This window comes from Bos indicus x Bos taurus, chromosome 20 (genome assembly GCF_003369695.1).
Source record: "Bos indicus x Bos taurus breed Angus x Brahman F1 hybrid chromosome 20, Bos_hybrid_MaternalHap_v2.0, whole genome shotgun sequence".
In the NCBI taxonomy this organism is placed as follows: Eukaryota; Metazoa; Chordata; class Mammalia; order Artiodactyla; family Bovidae; genus Bos; species Bos indicus x Bos taurus.
The window spans coordinates 32,465,891-32,483,172 of record NC_040095.1 but is presented as its reverse complement, the minus strand read 5'-3'; the positions used below and the strand labels follow the sequence as shown (position 1 = coordinate 32,483,172).

At 42.7% G+C, this 17,282-nt stretch overlaps 1 protein-coding gene across 1 annotated transcript in view; it reads right to left on the bottom strand.

Moving 5' to 3' along the window:
* The window catches only part of OXCT1 (3-oxoacid CoA-transferase 1), a 159,273-nt gene extending 147,094 nt beyond the window's left edge, over positions 1-12,179 (bottom strand). The window contains exons 1-2 of the mRNA XM_027520028.1: positions 11,931-12,179; positions 609-717 (exon numbers count right to left, since the gene is read on the bottom strand). Coding sequence (XP_027375829.1) covers positions 609-717; positions 11,931-12,008 — 187 coding nt within the window. The 5' untranslated portion in view covers positions 12,009-12,179. The remainder of the gene's footprint in view (positions 1-608; positions 718-11,930) is intronic.
* Between the last annotated feature and the right edge of the window lie 5,103 nt (positions 12,180-17,282).

Sequence of the window (17,282 nt, the reverse complement as noted above, 5' to 3'; positions counted from 1 at the left end):
AACCCTTGATTTTTATGACCAAGGCCTAGAAATCCAAAGAAACGTATAAGAATCAGGCAACAAGTTTAATGAGTGTGAGAGAGGGGTGGTAAAAGACATTCTAAACAAAAGAAGCAATAGAACTTGAGAGGCTCACTAACAGATAGATGTGGATGTGCTCTCTAGCTTCCAAAATGAGGAGGAACAAAAGGAATGGCCAGTGTGGGCTACTAAGATACATGCAAACTTTTTTTTTTATGCAAACGTTTTAAGGTAAGCAGAATTCCCAAGTATCTAGGGATTTTTCAAAGCTACTAATAAGATATCCCCATTTAAGGTGTCAGCTTTTCAAATAATATAGGAAAAGAAATAGAAAAGGAAAGAAAAGGTCAGCTATAAAGTGCTAAACCTTGCTAAACTTTCAGAAAGGGAACACTATAATAAAAAATAGATAATATGTAATAAATAAAATAAGATAAAGAATTGATAACTAAACAATAAAATAACTGGCATTTCTAATAACTGGCATTTATTAACAAAGTAATAAAATAATTAGCCTTTTTAATCACCTCACCATTGTGATTTCCCTGCTTTGCGAAAATCAAAAGGAAAACAATACTATTACTCACCACCAACCAGTATTGTTGCACCATCAGGAATGTCTTTTACCGCTTCCACTGGGTCTGTATAAAATTTGGTATGGTGACGTGTGCTAGTTGAAAAGTAGCAAATACATCCCTAAAATATTAAAAAACATCTTTAAGTGAACAAGCATTTGTAAACTTGTGTTTACTTTGCATGTATACGAATATATTCAATTATTATATATACAAGGATAATTCTACTAGCTTGTCTTAGAAAGAGTGGGGCTGTAAGTAGTTCATCTTAAGAGTAGGATGGACAGAGACTTCCCTGATGGTCTAGCGGTTAAGACTCCAGTCAGGCTCCCAAGGCAGAGGACTCAGGTGAAATCCCTGCTTAGGGAACTGTATCCACATGCTGAAACTAGAGTTCACATGCCACAGCTAAAGATCCTGCATGCCACTATTCACAATAGGCACAACATGTTAGCAACCTAGATGCCCATCGACAGGTGAACAGATAAAGAAGTTGTGGTACATATACAGAATGGAATATTACTCAGCCATAAAAGGAACAAAATGGGGTCATTTGTAGTGATGTGAATGAACCTAGAGTCTGTCATACACAGTGAAAGAAGTCAGAAAGAGAAAAACAAATATTAACGTATAGATATGGAATCTAGAAAAATGAACCTATCTGCAAGGTAGGAATAGAGACACAGATACAAAGAACAGACTTGGGCACACAGAAGGGAAAAACGAAGGCAGAACAAACAGAGAGTAGCACCGACATATATATGCTACCATGTGTAAAACACAGCTAGTGAGAAGCTGCTGTAAAACACAGAGAGCTCAGCGTGGTGCTCTGTGATGACCTGGAGGGGTGGGGTGGGGGCGGGGAGGGATGCTCAAGAAGGAGGGGATATATGTTATGTATACTTATAGCTGATTCACTTTGCTGTACAGCAGAATCTAACACAACATTGAAAAGTAATTATCCTCCAATTTTAAAAAATCCTATGGTAAACCATAATGGAAAAGAATATTTAAAAAAATGTATATGCATATATGTGTGTGTGTGTGTGTGTGTGTGTGTGTAAATGAATTACTTTACTGTATGACAGGAATTAATACACTACAAATCAAACATACTTCAGTAAAAATAAATAAGGGAAAAAAAAGATATTGTGTGTGGCCACTAAGACCCAGAGTAGCCAAGTCAATAAATAAATATTTAACAACAACCAAAAAAAAAGAGTAGGGTGGACATACTCTATTCACAAATTACCACCAGAATCCCTTTATGATCCATATCTTCTATTACATAAGGAAAACTTTGTGTCATTTGGGGCCCCTTCAAAGAGTAAAAGAAAGTAGATACTGTGTATGATGGGACTCAAATTCACAGTATCAGCGTCAATATCGATTTTTGATAGCAATACAACTAACAAATATTTCCTGAGAACCCATATGTGCCAAATACTCTGCTATTTATTCCAACCTAATAAGTATTAAGATACAACTGCTGCTCTCAATATTATAAATACTACAGATTTGGCCTTGATCCAATCTTGGGTATCAAAGAATACCTCTGGAAAGGACAAGAACAGCACACAAAAAACTCATTCCCTTCTGGAGCCTAGAGTTTATGGATGCCAGAGAAAAACAGCAAACTCTTAACTCCAAGAGGGGCGCGGCCAGTCTCATCACAGTGTACTATCTGGTGCAAGTCAGGCTATCTGGCGCGCATTCACCATCAGTTTTAAACTGTTTTCCCTCTTTACACTTCATTCACAGTATGAACAGGAAAAATGATACAGTCGATTGAGTTGCAATCAATCACTCATACTTAACATCATCTCTCCTTTATTCTCACTATGTAGTCAACCTAAAAAAAGAGGGATTCCCCAGTGGCTGAGGGGTAAAGAATTTGCCTGCCAAGCAGGAAATAGAGAAGATGTGGGTTCGATCCCTGGGTTGGGAAGAACCCCCTGGAGGAGGAAATGGCAACCCACTCCAGTAGTCTTGCCTGAAAAATCCCATAGATAGAGGAGCCTGGTGGGCTACAGTCCATGGAATCGCAAAGAGTCACACACAACTGAGCATGCACACATAAAAAGAGAGGGGGTAGAGAGAATGACACCTGACTCCTGAGACACTGTCCCTTAACCCGTCCATCGATGTTGTAAGCTCACACCCATGCCTATCAGAGCCTCCCAGACAGAGAACCCCAGGGGATCAAGGCAAAAGCATAAATGAGTGCTCTCATTTTTTTCTCCCTCCAAAATCTCCTTTCATAAAAAGTATCAGTTCAGTAAAGTTCAGTTCAGCCACTCAGTCGTGTCTGACTCTGCGACCCCATGGACTGCAGCATGCCAGGCCTCCCTGTCCATCACCAACTCCCAAAGTTTACTCAAACTCATGTCCACTAAGTCAATGATGCCATCTAACCATCTCATCCTCTGTCATCCCCTTCTCCAGCATCAGGGTCTTTTCAAATGAGTCAGTTCTTCGAATCAGGTGGCCAAAGTATTGGAGTTTCGGCATCATCATCAGTCCTTCCAATGAATATTCAGGACTGATCTCCTTTAGGATGGACTGGTTGGATCTCCTTGCAGTCCAAGGGACTCTCAAGAGTCTTCTCCAACACCACAGTTCAAAAGCATCAATTCTTCGGCGCTCAGCTTTCTTTATAGGCCAACTCTCATATCCATACATGACTACTGGAAAAACCATAGCTTTGACTGCTGCTGCTGCTAAGTCGCTTCAGTAGTGTCCGACTCTGTGCAACCCCCAAGACGGCAGCCCACCAGGCTCCACCGTCCCTGGGATTCTCCAGGCAAGAACACTGGAGTGGGTTGCCATATTCTTCTCCAATGCATGAAAGTGAAAAGTGAAAGGGAAGTCGCTCAGTAAGTGTCCGACTCTTTGTGACCCCATGGACTGCCCCCTACCAGGCTCCTCCGTCCATGGGATTTTCCAGGCAAGAGTACTGGAGTGGGTTGCTATTGCCTTCGGACCTTTGTTGGCAAAGTAATGTCTCTGCTTTTTAATATTCTGTCTGCCGCTGCTACTGCTGCTGCTACTGCTGCTGCTAAGTCGCTTCAGTCGTGTCCGACTCTGTGCGACCCCATGGACTGCAGCCTACCAGGCTTCTCCGTCCATGGGATTCTCCAGGCAAGAACACTGGAGTGGGTTGCTATTCTGTCTAGGTTGGTCATAAAAAGTGTCAATTAATACAAAAGGTAGAGAAGGAAATGGCAACCCACTCCAGAGTTCTTGCATAGAGAATTCCATGGACAGAGGAGTCTGGTGGGTAAGACCCCCTGGGGTCGCAAAGAGTAGGACACAACTGAACAACTAACACACAACACAAAAGGAGATTAAGAAACTATACTGAAAGTCCAATGAGATCTGCAAAGGTATAGGTGCTAAATGACCTTTGTTTTTTTAAACTGCAACCTTGGTCAAGGTCAGATGAGGAAGAGTGGTTTACCGTGGCACACTGCCCACACAAAGGGAAATAAGCAGAGGTGGGGATAGGAAGGAAAGAGCTTGAACCACCAACAGCGGTCTCCTCTGTCCTATACTCAAGTAGCAGGGATTTACTTGATTCTGTTTTAACACACACATATATATGAAAATATGTTTTTAATCTTAGAACTTAAAACTTTGATAGCCTAACGAGGCCAACATATATATCATAAAATGAAACTGAGGATATCTCCTAGAAAACAGGGGCTTCCCAGGTGGTACAGTGGAGACACAAGAGATGGGGATTTGATCCCTGGGTTGGGAAGATGCCCCTGAGAAGGAAATGACAACCCATTCCAGTATTCTTGCCTGGGACATCTTAAGGACAGTCTGGCAGGCTACAGTCCATAGGGTGGCAAAGAGTCAGACACAACTGAGCACACATGCACGCCTAAAAAACAGAGAAGAGAAAAATACACACATATCTAATCCAATCAACTCATTTTACAAGTGAAGTTTCTGAAGATATAAGGATCTTGTAATTTACTACACAGTGTTAAAGCAAGACCAGTTCCCAGGTTTAGCCTTCTATCACTGGGGCCCTCTACCACAATATGTTCCTCTCTGTCCTTTTCAAAAATCCTCAGTCTTACACTACTTCTATTTTATTACTTATGTACAACAAACCTTTATGAGTGTCTTATTTTTTCATGAAGAACTCTTGTTGTCCTTATTTTCAGTGAAAGGTAAAGAGGGCCTTAGTAGGAAGAGGAAGAAAGTTAAAAAATTTGGGGGGGTAAAACTGCTGAAGACTGGAAATTCTCTCAATATGACCGTACACTCTAGTAATCTAACACAATTATCTATTAATGTTTCCAAACTTATAGCTCCTCTGACATTTTTTACTGTAGTTAAAATTGGTTGTTGTTGTTCAGTAGTGTCCAGCTCTTTGCGATCTCATGGACTACAGCATGCCAGCCTCCCTGTCCTTCAATATCTCCCGGAGTTTGCTCAAACTCATGTCCAGTCCATTGAGTCGATGACACGATCCAAACATCTCATCCTCTGTTGCCCTGTTCTCCTCCTGCCCTCAATCTTTTCCAGCATCAGGGTCTTTTACAACGAGTTGGTTTTTTGCATCAGATGGCCAAAGTACTGGAGCTTCAGTTTCTGGATCAGTCCTTCCAATGAGTATTCAGGATTGACTTCCTTTAGGATTGACTTCGTTTGATCACCCTGCTGCCCAAGGGACTCTCGAGAGTCTTCTCAATCACCGCAATTCAAATGGCAAGCCACTCCAGTATTCTTGCTGGAAGAACCCCGTGAACAGTATCATTCATTACAAATAGTCATAAATTACTGAGAAGCGGACTTACCTGGTGGTCCAGGGGTTAAGACTGAGCTCCCAGTACAGGGGGCCCAAGTTTGAACCCTGGTCAGGCAACTAGAACCAACCTGCCACAACTAAAAGTTCGCATGCTGTGATGAAGATCAAAAGTCCCAAGTGCCACAACTAAGACCCACAGCAACCAAATACATATGTAAATCTTTTTTTTAATTACTGAGACTCTTGTGCCACATCTCTCCCCAAAACAACTTCAGAAGTATTTTAGAAAAAACCCAAGTGAAGCTTAAAAGCAATAAACTAATTCGTATTTTCAGAGAATGTGAGAAGGACTCAAGATAATAAAGAATTTACAGGTACTCAGCATTGGTCTGTTCATTTTGCATATGTTCAGTTAACAATATTTGTTGATATGTATTATCTATTTATTATAACAACATTTGATATGTATTGACTGAGAAAGAGTGGCATAATGGGCCACACTCTATTAATCTCAGTCTAAAATATCCTTGTTTCAAATGTCAGTAGAAGTATTAACTGGAGAAAATTACTTAACTTCTGAGCCTCTTTTTTTGGCGGGTGGAGGGGGGTGGCAGTGACATTAAGTTTACAAAAGTGAAAGTCGCTCAGTCATGTCCAACTCTTTGTGACCCCATGGACTATACAATCCATGGAATTCTCCAGGCCAAAATACTGGAAAGGGTAGCCTTTCCCTTCTCCAAGAAATCTTCCCAACCCACGGATCAAACCCAGGTCTCCAGCATTGCAGGTGGATTCTTTACCAGTTGAGCCACAAGGGAAGCCCAAGAATATTGGAGTGGGTAGCCTATCCCTTTTCCACCGGATCTTCCCAACCCAGGAATCGAACCAGGGTCTCCTGCATTGCAGGTGGATTCTTTACCAACCGAGCTATCAGGGTTTACAAAAAGATGATCATTTTTTTTTAAATTCCTGTCAATGATTTCCATATAATTAGACATGTAATTGTATCACATAAGACACTCTTAATATTTTTTTTAAAAAAAAGCCTGATACAAACGATGATAACTGTTTCCCAGGGATATAGTACAGATCAAACAATTATGTATTATTATTAAGCTAAGAAGCACTTAGCCCTGAGCCTGGATTACAGAAGATACCCAGGGGATATGATCTTCACTTAGGAAATGCAACCTTTTCTCCATTCCCCGCCAGGGCAGTAAGATTAACCTGACACTGATTGGGAGTTTAATTTTCATTTTTAACCTCCCCACTCTACCCTCCACACATGCAAAAACAGACACATTACTGATTTTACAAAGAATTTAACATGATCCATACTATAGCCAATTAATCCAAGCAATCTTTGTTGGGGATTTTGAAAAAAAAAAAAAAATGAGCACCAGCTTTAAGATTACTTTAATGTAATTACTTTATTTGCAATCAAGCTGCCAGTGTAAGTATCCAAAGATTATTGGGCAAACAGCAATATGAACTGCAGGCAGTGGGACAAAGAGGAAGCACGATGCCTGAGGCCAGTTACCACAGAAAGTTTGCTGTGGATCTTCAAGGCCTGAAGTCCAGCGAACTGCCCACAACCTGGAGGCAGCACCCCTGAGAAAGCCTTGGAATCTGTTCTCTGACACACATACTCCTTGCCCACTATCCCTTCCCACATTCCCTGCTTCTGGTGGTCAAGAAACAGACACCCAACACCTTCCAAGAATTGGCAGGGAGGTGGGGAGAAATATGTTTCTAATTACCTACCTTAATTCCTATGATAACCGAATTCAAGTAGAGCTCTAAACTGCTCTACCTTCCACTATATTTTAAATATTAAAATAATGATGTGAAAAAACCCAAGCATCATCTACTACAAAAATAAGGAAATAAATAAAATAACCTTCAACTTTGCAGCAGTTACCTAAAAGAATGAAGAGTAATGAACACTGTACAGCTTTGACAGCTACTGATTCTAGGAGCATTTTTTTTTCCACTGAGATCTTCCTTTACATTAACATAATATATTTTGTTTTGTTTTTCCACCCTCCTACCTTCTGCAAAATTCCATCTCATTGTTGCCACTAGTTTCTGCTAACACTATTGAGGGAAAGAAATAATAGTGATTCAGTACATAATGAAGCTAAGAAATAAAATTCTTACAGTGCAAAATTGTTTTCTACTAAATCTAGTTCTTTCAAAATCTTCTCCCTCTTCCCACTTTGTTCTTATCTTCAAATTCTTACACTGAATCTTTGAGATCAGATTCTACTGTGGAGCCTATGTTTTATCTCATGACTTCCCAATCCAGAACTCCTTCCTTTCTAACCACTTCTACCACTAATTCTTTCACCTAAATTTCTTTTTTCTGTCATTCAACACTCCAGAACTTAGTGAAATGAAAATGCACTTCATTTTGAAGACGTCTGAGGGAAAATACACAAACCACACTTTTTTTATTTTTAAACAAATTTTATCTTAATGATAGGAACTATACAACTACATGCTCTCTCCCTTGTCACCCTATAGTTAGTTAAATACATCAGGACACAGAAAGATTGACATTGCCCAGGTCAGTCTCAAAATTGGACATATAGATATAGAAGTGGGGAGGATAGGCCATCTGGAGAGAGGTTCAGAGAACACCATTAAAAGGAAAGGGCATTAACATTTAAGTGGATATACACAGTTTTACAAGGACAGCATGGCATTACTGCCAAAAGGAAGTAGTGACATGTGCTAAAATGCTTTAGGTATCCAGCACTGGACCAGCGTTGACCAAAGATGGACACTATCATGAATAATTAATCACTAACTTATGACACAAATGAATCACAAGGAGCTCACAGGACTTGCTGACATGGGCCAGTGCTCTGCAGCAACAGCATACTTTGTTTTTTAGGGAATGTACATATTTTATTCCAATTTGGAGGGATGCCCTGAAGCACTCTGAAGGATCATAGATGAATAAGCAATGAATTCTGCCTAGCAGATCAGAAAGTGTAAAAGTGTGCCAAGACTTAAAAAAAAATAATGAGGGTGGGGATTCCAGAAAGGGGGAGCTGCCTGAGCAAAGGTACCAAGATGTGGCTGCTGCTGCTAAGTCACTTCAGTCGTGTCCGACTCTGTGTGACCCCACAGACGGCAGCCCACCAGGCTCCCCCATCCCTGGGATTCTCCAGGCAAGAACACTGGAGTGGGTTGCCATTTCCTTCTCCAATGCATGAAAGTGAAAAGTGAAAGGGAAGTCGCTCAGTCATGTCTGACTCTCAGCGACCCCATGGACTGCAGCCTACCAGGCTCCTCAGTCCACGGGATTTTCCAGGCAAGAGTACTGAAGTGGGGTGCCATCGCCTTCTCCAACCAAGATGTGGAAAGACTGTGTCTTCAAGGGCATGCAGGATCACACTGTGGAGAGAAGCTCATGAAGATCAGGCTGGTAAGGGAGTCAGGGCAATTTGCAAAAGGCCTTAAAGACAACACTAGAGAGCTTCAACTTCATCCTTCAATGAGGAAAGGACAGCAAAGTGTTTTGTTTTGTTTGAAACAGAGATGTCACAACTCTCATACAAAAACTTGAATCAGGAAAGTGGCAGGGGAACTCATTCTTTCATTCATTCCTCTATTTGTTCTAAAATACCCATTCTGGTGCCTCAGCTGGAAAAGAATCCACCTGCAATGTGGAAGACCTGCGTTCGATCCCTGGGTTGGGAAGATCCCTGGAGAAGAGAAAGGCTACCCATTCCAGTATTCTGACCTGGAGAATTCCAAGGACTGTATAGTCCATGGGGTCACAAAGAGTCAGAGACACTGAGCAACTTTCCCTTTCATACTTAATACTGAGACTAGAGAGTTAACGAACAAATAAACTCACAAGCATAGTCTCTGCTCTAATGAAACTTACAAGGATAACAGCCACTAAACAACTACAACATTACCATGACACTGGTAATCAACTGCAAGTTAAAGAAAGGAGCAGAGGAGAGAATGGTTCTAAATTTCCAGCTTACATTCTGGATGGATACCGGTGCTGTTACCCATAATAAAAACAAACAAGGAAGGAAAATGCCACGTTACGGCTGGTTCATTTTTGATCAGAAAGACTTGAGAAGTACTGAGTGACATGAACCAGTAAGTTGTACTGGAAGGAAGGCAGTTCAGGAGAGTCTGGGGTTGGAGATAAATCTGGAAAAGATGGTTTTCAAAGAAGAGAAATAGCTAAAGTGTTAATGGTAGTTTTAAGATTTTTATTTTCAGTAATAATTTTCTATAGTCAATGGAAAATAGTATTAAACATACCCTCCAAAACAATCATGGACTAAGGAAGATGGAAGATACCTTCGGGTAGTCTGTTTAGGTCAAAGCCAATGCCACTGGCTCTGCAAATGCAGTCCTCAGACCAGCAGCTTTACTATCTGGGAACTAATTAACGCAAAGTACTAAGCTCCTACCAGGACCTACTAAATGGCAAACTCTGGGGATGAACACAGCAATCTATTTGATAAAGCCTCCAGGTAATTCTGATGCACACTCAAGTCTGGAAGACATGTTTATCACAAACAAGACAAAAAAAAACTACCTCATTTTACCTGTTGGTTATATTTAGTAAAAAAATCTATGTCCTCAAGGTTACTCCATAAGTTTGCCCACAGTGTTTTCTCATCCACGTAGGAAATGTGTTGAGTGTCTATTCTATGCATGGCAGTGCGTAATGCTCAGAGAGATGGAGAAAAAGGCATACAATATGGTCTGCAAATTTCATCTGGTTATGAAGATGATGTCTACACGTTCAAAAAGTTAAACAAGTATGCAAATGTTACAGTTAACACAAGTAGGAGGTGAAGATTTAAGGGGTAAACACTAAGGGATTTAAGTGCCAAATGCTGGAGGAACACGGAGAAAGGGGAGTTGGACCTATGATCAAATCCTGAAGGAGAGATGAGATACAGGAAAATCCATAATTTGTAACTCGGCCATCTAAGAAGACGCTTGCTGGGCTTTGGGAATAGTTTAATAATACAATAAGAAAATAAGTAAATTACACTTAGGCAAATAAGTAACTAGCAGGGCTTCCCAGGTGGCCCAGGGGTAAAGAATCTGCCTGCCAATGCAGGAGACACAAGAGACGTGGGTTCGATCCCTGGGTCGGGAAGATTCCCTGGCATAGCAAATAGCAACCCACGCCAGTATTCTTGCCAAAAAAATTCCATGAACAGAGGAGCCTGGCGGGCTACAGTCCATGGGGTCGCAAAGAGTTGGACACGACTGAGCATGCACACACAAAGTGCCAAAACAAGGAATGTTATTAACCTTGGCCCAAGGAGGTCGCTGTGTCCCGATTTGCACTCGTTTCAGTGCCCACAGCAATGACAGAAGGTCGAGCTCCCTTCTAACAATGCTTTACAAATCCAAAGCTACCTGCAATTATCAAAATGCCTCCTAACAGGCATTTATGTGTAACTCTTTCCAGTTCTTAATCACCATCTAGCACTCACCTACCGGTGAGTCACAGCCCCTCTCCGTTCACCGCTCTCAGAGTGGATGCCAGTAAGATGCCACAACAATGGGGAAAAAGAGGAGTTCCTTGTGAGGAGATAAGTGTTCAAGGCACACTTTTAAGCTCAGAACTATTATTCAAAAACATCACTTTTCTTTGACTCTTCCAAGGAAAAGGCTCCCGTGGTGACGGAAGTAGCGGAGGTAAGCTAGTCTCCTATACTCGTCACTCTGGTCCTGTCCGAGGACTCCGGATAAGAACCGCACCAGAGCGAGGGCTTACAGGCGGGGACAGGACACGCGGGGAAAAAAGACGACACAGCCCACAATCGCAGCGCGAGGGCCTCGAGATACTACCGTTCGTGAAGAGTTTGCAGTGAGAGTGGACAACGTTTGCAAAGAACTTTGAAAACGGAAATCCCAAGGAGCCTCAGAAGAAAGGGATGCCCGCGCTCGAAGCCCGCGTCCTGGCACCGCCAGACCTCCACAGGCTACTCGGCGTGGCGAGGTAAACGCGCCGGCAAGCGCTCCAGTCCCGGTTCCGCTTCCCACCGCCAAGGTGCAGCGCAGCCTCGTAGGGAGAAGAAGGGGCGCAGCGTTCCACCCCCTTGGCGGCAAACTCGAGCCGACCCCTGGCTAGCCCAGCCCTCAGTTCCGGGCCTGTAGAGGGGACTCCGCCCCGAGATCCCCAATTCGGAGCGCAAACCTACCCCTTGCAGCCGTCGCCCCCTGCCCTCCTTAAGCCGGCGAACCCTCCCGGTCGTTCCTGCAGCCAAAGCCCCTTCCCAAGAAACTGCCCGCGAAATGGAGACGCGAGCCAGGGCCTCTCCGCGCACTTTTGTGCCGCGTCTCGCCTCACTGGGGAAGCGGGTGCAGAACCAAGTCAAGGAGGCCAGGCGGAGAAGCAGTGAGGCAAGGAGGCGTCGGCGCGCCTCGGGGCCCTGGGTACTGCGCCCAGATGCCGGCTCCCGGGCTGGAGAGGCTGGGTGTGGACAGACCAAAAAAAAAAAAAAAAAACGCTCAGGCTTTCGTCCGCGTTCTTCCGGGCGAGGCCTTGCTCTTCACCTGCACTTTACCTTGGACCAGACGCCCGCTGAGGAGAGGGCGGAGGCGCAGAACCGCAGGCGCGAGGAGAGGCGTGCGAGAGCTGCCATGCTGGGGTGGGCGCAGGCCGGGCCGCAGCGCGCGTGTGAGTGTGTCCACTGACGCCGCCGGGCCGCCGCGTCACGGGACGGGAGGAAAAGGAAGGCGCACGGGGGGCGGGCTGGAGGCTCGATAGCGCTGCGGTGACGTCGTGGGTCCTCTGGCGCCGGGGCTTGGCAGACGGAGCAGCGAGGATGGGAGGGGCTCGCGGGCGGGGCGGGTCGCGGGGGAAGGTCCCGGCCTGGCGGCGGTCGGATACATCACGCGGTCGGGCGTGCCTTGGTCTGCCCCGGTGCGCTCACTTGCCGCAGCAGCCGGTAGGGTGCGAGCGGTCATGAGTTACTGTCTTTGCCAAGGTCAGGGATAGGTCTTAGCCTAGTGTTCGGGCGGTGGAGCTTGTTGCTCTTTCTTATCAGTGTCTGGAACCTGTGGAGGCTGCAAAGGTGGACCCGCCTTGAGGCCCTTCCCCATCTGTGGAGAACGTTCCCACGTCTAACGTTTCTCAGTCTTTTCTCCCCACACCCGCCCTCGCTTGTGTAAGAGTATTACTGTTTGCTTCTCAGAGCAAACAGCAAACTGTTTGAGAATCAGCCGGGAGCCGTCTGACCTGAGACGTGATCAGACAGGCTGCATCAAGATGGTCCCTGGTAAAGAAGGCTAGACGAGGACTGGCCCTCCGGGACCGGATGTAGGCACAACTTTTCCCCGCTTGGCATCATCCAAGTCTACCTTGTTCAGGATCTTCGGACACTGGACTCCTGGAAAACCCCGAGATTACTCACCAGATGCAAACATGCAGCTGGTAATCCCTTTGACAGATCTGAGACAAATTTCCTAACTTTACTAAGCCTGCAAATTAAAACTGTTAAATACTACTCAGAACTGTTGTAAAGATTACATGAGGTAATTCATGCAAGGCTTCTGGCTCCATTATAAACACCCAATAAATCTTAGGCATTATTCTAAGTTTATTCAAGTTGCAATGGTGCATTGATACAGCACATATATTCAATCCAAGCCGTATCTTTTAGCCAGCTAGCTCCTTGAAGACCTGAGCCAAGTCAGGTTTCTTCAAAACCGTCTATGCTCTTAGTAGCTGGATGGAAGGACCAAGTGAAAAGTCCATAATCATTTTATTTGATTAAGGGCTGACCGAAGGAACGTGGTTGTTAGTTTTAAATCAAAGCAAAGCAAACACGAAAATTAAATGAGCCCATAGCTTCCTTAGCAAGTACACTGAGATTCAAATGGACAGTTGGTCCAGTTCAAAGTCTGTCCATCAAAGTGCTTGCCCTTTCATGCTATTCTTTCAACTCCGAAGTTTTTCATTTTTCCTATAAATACTATAATTTTAATTAAAGTCATTGAGGGAACAAAATACCAAATTAAATTGTCCAACTACATGAGGAGAAATTAACTTTGCATTGCCCAATATTTTCAACACATAAGAAATTGGATGGAGGGGAAATCCAAGTATTAGAACTGAAGTTCCACTGCTAGTCGCAATACAGTATATAACAGTTATTGTGCTGTAGCTGATAGAATGTGAAAAAGCTATCCTCACAACTGGGTCTGCTTTTCCATTTTTGCCCTTCCACAGGGCACATGAAATGGAAAATGGCATTAGTAACTTTGTCAAACTGTGGTCATATGACACACTCTTCTTGGCTGGTCTCACCCTGTTGCTCCTGGCTGAGGAAAAGATGCATATTTTTAGTGTTACTCTGTGTGATTCTAAATCTTGTGAAGAAAATCAGCCTCGTTACTTTGTGGTCAAAACACATTATTATTTTTTGGTGATTCTATGGCTCTGTTTTGTACTTTATAAATAAAACATGAGTATCTTCAACTGGAACAAATTATTGAAAAGTTTTTCTGTACAGATTTTCCTTCTGGTTCCACAAAACCATTTTAAATTTAATCAGTTTGAAATCAACTTTTTAAAAATATCTTAATTTTTCTGAACTAATAAGAATAGCTCCCTTTTGTTTAAGGAGCAGTTTGTGACAAATATATATCATATTCTGGAAACTTTCCTTCAGGTAATCTTGTAGTGCTTAACTTCCACATTCTTAAAATGGGGGAATTGAATTGAGTTCAAAGTTTTTAAACAAATGATCTGATTTTAGACATGCAATAGGAAAGTTTATTTTGTATTATGTTATTATATATAAAAATACATATATTTTATACATATTGCATTTATTATTTTACATTTTTTAATTTCAAAATTGATTTTATTGAAATCAAAACAGTGTCATTAACTGTACATAATAAATGGCTCAGTCAGTAAAGAGTCTGCCTAAAGTGCAGGAGACCTGGGTTCAATCCCTGGGTAGGGAAAAATCCCCTGGAGGAGGAATTGGCAACCCACTCCCAGTATTCTTGCCTGAAAAATCCCGTAGGTGGAGGAACCTGGTGAGCTACAGTCCATGGGGTCACAAAGAGTCAGACACGACCGAGTGATTAACACTTTCACTTTTCAATAAACTATTATATATATGTATGTGTGTGTTAGCAACTAAGCACATACATCTATGTATACTTACACAAAAACATTCCCCTCCCTTTATGGCTCACACACTGAAGAATCTGCCCGCAGTACAGGAGACCCGAGTTCAGTCCCTGGGTTGGGAAGGTCCCCTGGAGTAGGAATTGTCAACCCATTCCAGTATTCTTGCCTGGAAAATCCCATAGACAGAGGAGTCTGGTAGGCTACAATCCATAGGCTCCCAAAGAGTCGGACATGACTGAGGGACTAACAAACCCTTTCTATCAAATGATTGCCATCAGTGTGTCAGAGTTGGTTAGACGGTAAGTTGTCATTCTCTGTTTAAGAGAGTTTTATTTAAATTCTCCTAAAATACGGTAGTTATCATCTCTCATTACTGAAAGATAGGACATTTTGCCATCACGGTTGGATATTTCTTCAAATTGATAATCAGGGTATTTGAAGACTTGTTTTCCAATGTTGTTTGACTGGTTTAACTAGTAATAGGAGTTTTTAACCAGGTCATTTGAAGATTAAAAAAAAAAAAATCTATGTATGCTTCATTTAATACAATGATTCTTAAACATATGGAAAACAAATCTCTTCAGACAGATAATTTTCCTCTAATAGGTATGAAAGACATAAAAAAACTTTTTACTTTGCTGCTGCTGCTGCTGCTAAGTCACTTCAGCCGTGTCTGACTACATGCAACCCCGTAGACGGCAGCCCACCAGGCTCCCCCCATCCCTGGGATTCTCAAGGCAAGAACACTGGAGTGGGTTAATCTGTACTAATATTTGTTCACTACATTAAAAAATTAGTTTAATTTTACTTACAGTATAGTTTTTTTCCTCAGGAAAAAATACTAAAATAAACGCATAAAATGTTTGGAGACTCAAGTCCTGGAATGAATTTGAAAATTATGTTAAAGTGCTAAAGAAACTCAAAGAAGCAAAACATACCAGCATTATCTCTCATGCACTCAAGTCTGATCATGTTCACTTCAGTTCAGTTCAGTTGCTCAGTCATGTCTCTTTGTGACCCCTGGACCACAGCACACTAGGCCTCCCTGTCCATCACCAACTCCCGGAGTTTACCCAAACTCATGTCCATAGAGTCAGTGATGCCATACAACCATCTCATCCTCTGAGGTCCCCTTCTCCTGCCTTCAATCTTTCCCAGCATCAGGGTCTTTTCAAATGAGTCAGGACTTCACATCAGGTGGCCAAAGTATTGGAGTTTCAGCTTTAACATCAGCCCTTCCAATGAACACTCAGGACTGATCTCCTTTAGGATGGACTGGTTGGATCTCCTTACAGTCCTAGGGCCTCTCAAGAGTCTTCTCCAACACCACAGTTCAAAAGCATCAATTCTTTGGTGCACAGAGTCGGACACGACTGAAGTGACTTAGCAGCAGCAGCAGCAGCTTTCTTTATAGTCCAACTCTCATATCCATACATGACTACTGGAAAAACCATAGCCTTGACTAGACCTTTGTTGGCAAAGTATTGTCTCTGCTTTTTAATATGCTGTCTAGGTTTGTCATAGCTTTTCTTCCAAGGAGTAAGCATCCTTTAATTTCCTGCCTGCGGTCACCATCTGCAATGATTTTGGAGCCCCCAAAAATAAAGTCAGCCACTGTTTCCACTGTTTGCCATAAAGTGATGGGACCGGATGCCATGCTCTTATTTTTCTGAATGTTGAGATTTAAGCCAATGTTTTCACTCTCCTCTTTCACTTTCATCAAGAGGCTCTTTAGTTTTTCTTCACTTTCTGCCATATGGGTGGTGTCATCTGCATGTCTGAGGTTATTTATATTTCTCCTGGAAATCTTGATTCCAGCTTGTGCTTCATCCAACCCACCATTTCTTATGATATACTCTGCATATAAGTTAAATAAGCAGGGTAACAATATACAGCCTTGACGTACTCCTTTTCCTATTTGGAACCGTCTGTTGTTCCATGTCCAGTTCTAACTGTTGCTTCCTGACCTGCATACAGATTTCTCAAGAGGCAGGTCAGGTGGTCTGGTATTCCCATCTCTTTCAGAATTTTCCACAGTTTGTTGTGATCCACGCAGTCAAATCCTTTGGCATAGTCAATGAAGCAGAAATAGATATTTTTCTGGAACTCTTTTGCTTTTTCAATGATCCAATGGTTGTTCGAAATTTGATCTCTGTTTCCTCTGCCTTTTCTAAAACCAGCTTGAACATCTGGAAGTTCATGGTTCATATACTGTTGAAGCCTGGCTTGGAGAATTTTGAGCATTACTTTACTAGTGTGCGAGATGAGTGCAGTTGTGCAGTAGTTTGAGCATTCTTTGGCATTGCCTTTCTTTGGGATTGGAATGAAAACTGACCTTTTCCAGTCCTGTGGCCACTGCTGAGTTTTCCAAATTTGCTGTTATTTTGAGTGCAGCACTTTCACAGCATCATCTTTTAGGACTTGAAATAACTCAACTGCAATTCCAACACCTCCACTGATCATGTTACTTCTGCTTAAAACCTATCAGTGGTTTTCCTCATAGTCTTTAAGATCCAAAACTCCCACTAACTTGGCATAGAAGGAGATCATCTCTTTTGGTTTTTCTCATCACCTTTAAATTCTAAAGTCTAGTTGCCTCTTGATTTTCACAGGATGAATCTGCACAATTCAGAATCAAATTCCGATATCAAAATAATAAAGAGCATGGACTCTGTAGTAGCAAGACTGGATTAAAAATCTCAGCTCTGCTGTTGCCTAGCTACATGGCCTCCTGTGGTGCAATAGTTAAGGAGAACTGCCAAACAGCAAG